The sequence below is a fragment of the Mustela nivalis genome, assembly GCF_964662115.1.
Source record: "Mustela nivalis genome assembly, contig: HAP1_SCAFFOLD_2082, whole genome shotgun sequence".
NCBI classification, from domain to species: Eukaryota; Metazoa; Chordata; class Mammalia; order Carnivora; family Mustelidae; genus Mustela; species Mustela nivalis.
In genome coordinates, this window is record NW_028134582.1 from 10,398 (window position 1) to 14,584 (window position 4,187).

General features: G+C 35.2%; 1 protein-coding gene across 1 annotated transcript; it reads left to right on the plus strand.

Moving 5' to 3' along the window:
- Positions 1 to 2,968: 2,968 nt before the first annotated feature.
- LOC309858241 (olfactory receptor 6M1-like) lies at positions 2,969 to 3,928 on the plus strand (the record flags this gene model as incomplete). Its single annotated transcript, XM_082750912.1, has 1 exon — positions 2,969 to 3,928. One exon carries the CDS (start codon positions 2,969 to 2,971, stop codon positions 3,926 to 3,928), a length of 960 nt encoding a protein of 319 aa, XP_082607038.1.
- Between the last annotated feature and the right edge of the window lie 259 nt (positions 3,929 to 4,187).

Consider the following 4,187-nt stretch of genomic DNA (forward strand, 5'->3'; position numbering starts at 1 on the left):
TTTAATATTTAATTTTAATAATATGAATATTGGTATTTAATGAATTAAATTTATATTTATAATATAATGTGATTTAATATAAATTAGATTTAAATTTTAAGGCATTTTAACACTTTTTATGGTGTGTCTTATATTAATTGTATAAACTAAATACCACAAGTGAGCAATAATATTACACTTCTCATCATATTATTATTATAAGGGTAAGAGAGATAATATGTGGAAAAATGTTGAAAGAGTGCCTAATACATAAGCATTCGTAAAACACAGAACTTATGCTAATTATGACAATGATGTTAAAAGTGACAACTTGGCTCCTAAATCAATAATAATGAATCGTACTGTATACTTTTAATGATTCATTGTGATCCAAAGTACATCTATAGAAGTCGTTATTTCTTTTTGGGGGGCCAGGGGGTACATATTTTATGGAAGATTTTTTTTCCCACTTTGTTAAACTTGGGAAACTTGTTTTGATTTGTTTTGTTTTTCCCTGCAGACCACTTATCCTAGAAGCCCTGCCTCCAGGGGAGAAGCAATGATGAGCTCAGGCTTTAATCCTCTTACCAAATTGCAGTGACTTAGGGAGATGATCCTACAAATTTCATAGTCTTGATCATCTTTCCTACAATGCAAGAGAAGAGGCCCCATCATCACCTAATTAAGCTGTTACGAGCTATTCTATAGCCATGAATGTATTCTCCCTGCTTTGTTTCCCAAAATTCTAGGACCATCAGAAAAAGCAACAACAGCAAGAACAACAGCAGCAGCTAATTTCCAGAAGGGATTCCAACTATGGATCTCATTCAAACCATGTAGCTGTAACAAGAGAGACACTGTTTAAATTTAAAAAGATTAATGTAAACGTTAATGCAAAATTTGAGGCATATTTCAGCAGGTAAGTAGCGACCTCACCATACAGTTAACCCTTGAGCATTCTGTCTTATGATTCTTTAATAATAGGTTGTTCTCTCCTCCAGCTTGCTTTATTGTAGGAGACCAGTATATAATGCATACAACATGCAGAATGTGTGTTAAGTACCTGCTTCTGTTATCAGCGAGGCTTCCTGTCAATAGTAGGCTACTAGTAGTTCTGTTTTGGATACTCAAAAATCATACATGGATTTTCAACTGCATGAAGGGTGAGCACTTCTAACTTCTGCTTTTCCCAATGGTCTACTGTATTATTATTAGTTCTTTAAAAATTTTTGCACTCATTTATTATTTTTTTCTCATGTTCCCCATTAGTATGATTTCCTCCTTTCCCCACTCTTCTTTTCAATGAACTGAAGCATTATGCAAAATTTTGCCATTAACCAAATGGGTCTTTACGTGTCTTCTCTAGATGGTTGTTTCTGACATTCCTGCAGCTTCCAGCATTTCTCATAGTGCTTTCATAGTGCTATTTTTCTCAAATTCAAACCACTCTTTATTTAACTACAGAAAGAACATGTCCCAGTGATACTCCAGAGTCCAAAATAATCTTTCCCTTCTCCAAATGCATCCCATTGTCTTTCCTCTGGCCCAGTAATAGAAAAACAGTGTAATTAAGGCCCTTCACACAATGTCACCATATTAAAAGTTTGTTATCTTGATAACTAATTCATGCAATATAATTCTAAAAGATTATTTTATGGAACTATAGATAAAGTACTAACTTGGATACAAAATGATGACATTTATCCTTTTCATTTTTAATTGCATATGTCAGGAAATCATTACTATTCCTGATCCTTTAAATGTATAATAATGAAATGAATGAAAGAAGGAGTTAATATCTTGTTCAAGAAAGAAAGCAAATTGAAGTCAGAAAACCCGGAATATTGTCTCACTTCTACCATTGAGACTCTATGGACTCTGACAAATTTTATCTCACCCCTCCAAGCCTCACCCATCAATCTATAAAAATGAAGAATAAAACACTTTTTACAAATTAACTCTCAAGCATCTCTTAATATTGAACTTTTCTATATCTTGTCATATGGGATATGGACTGTATTTCATCCTGAATCACCTACGTTTATGGAGCAATATAGAAACTCCCAAGTAATCATATCAGGATGTAAGTAAGAAAGTCCCTTCTCCACCATGTTGCTGCTTGCTTGTGTATGTCTGTTAAAAATTCTAGTATGAAATAAGCTACCTTTCGCAAGAGCTGCTTTTTTTCAGCCAGTCAAAATTCAAAAGTTCAATATTTTTAAAGTGCTTGCTAAGCATATACTCTCTCTGGCTGAATTCTGGCATAAACAGTAAATAGTGATAAATTAAGTTATATTTCATGCTTTCCCAAGCCCTTTTATTAATATTACCTGAGGTAATCTCATTTACTCTGGAGACTGATTTCTTACAAAGACTATGTAAACCTGATTTCATATTGTTCAAAACCAGTTGGATAATGTGGAGGTTGGAGCCAGTAAGTCAGAAATCATGAACTTTTTGGAAAATATTTATGTTACATAATTGAATTCACTTAGTTTTGAACAGTATCATGGCACATGTAAAATAATGCACTTAGCTCAAAAGGCATTCTTTTAAATACAATTTTATATAGAATTAAATTTTTCCAAAACTCTGTTAGCATCTTGAAAAGTGCCATGTCATCCTTGGGGCACCAGGATTGTTCAGTGGTTAGACCTCTGCCTTTAATCAGGTCATTACATCCTTGATGGTTTAATGACACACAATAAGGAATCTATTTCAAAGGGAAAGTTGACAAGAGTCAGCTATATATTACTTGATCCATTATTAGGTTCCCAGCTGTAATAAGTGAGTGTCCCAGCTGAGGACTTAAATCTTACACAATTTATCTCAGTAGATACTTAGAAACTGAAAATAAAATTATGTGTCTGCTTTGGCAACAACAACAACAACAAAAACTAATGAATATTGACAAGGTATATCCATGGTTAAGATGCAAGAATTAACTACAAAAGGACTTTCTGCTATTCCAGGTTAAACTGGGGACATTATGGATTATAGAAATAAGACCAGAGTCACTGAGTTCATACTTCTGGGGTTTCAGACTGAAAAAGAGGTAGAAATACTTATTTTTTCTGCATTCCTGCTCATGTACATGATATCTCTGATTGGCAACACCATGATCATCCTTTTGGTGTGTGTTGACTACCGCCTGCATTCACCCATGTATCTTTTTGTAGCCAATCTTTCTTTCCTTGAAGTTGCCATCACCTCCACTGTGGTACCTAAGATGCTAGCAAACACATTCTCCCTCACCAAGGCAATATCCTTCATGGGATGTCTCACACAATCTATTTTCTACTTCCTTCTGGGATCCACAGAATTTTTCATCCTGGCTGTCATGTCATTTGATCGGTATATTGCCATCTGCAACCCACTGAGGTATACCATCATCATGAACACACAGACATGCATAATGTTACTTGTGGGGTCCTATCTAGGTGCATTTTTGTCAATGTTATCTCCATCCATCCTAACTGCCCCGTTAATCTTTTGTGGGCCAAATAAAATCCATCATTTCTTCTGTGACCGAGCCCCCATGCTACAGCTGGCCTGTACAGACATCTCTCTAGCTGAGGTGGCTGATTTTATCTCCTCTGCTGTGTTGCTCCTGGGATCCTTGCTCCTGACAGGAGTGTCTTACACCTACATTGTTATTACTATCCTTAGAATTCCTACTGTGCAGGGACAGCAGAAGGCCTTCTCTACTTGTGTTTCACATATCACGGTGGTTACAATTTATTATGGAAGTTCCATATTTCTCTATGTTCGTCCAAAGAAAGGCAATGCAATGAGCATTAACAAATTTGCCACAGTGCTGAACACAGTTGTAACACCAATGCTGAACCCTTTCATCTACAGCCTTCGAAATGAGAAAGTCAAAGAATCCCTGAGAGACACCACCAGTAAATACATAGGTATGCTAATAAATGTAAGACCTCAAAAGTGATATTTTTATAGAATTCGGTTATTTGCGTGCTTGACAATGAAATCGTTCTTTGTGATTAATTATGTAAATGCTTTATTTTACATAAGGATGAAATATACACGAAGATATGGTCTTAAATATCCATATATATATTCTAAACCAGAATTTCCTGATGTAGATCCAGTGTTCGGGGAGGGTCTTAAAATCTTTTAGAGACTCTATGGTCAAATAATCTTTGGCAAAACAGGAAAAAATATACAGCAGAAAAAAGACAGTCTCT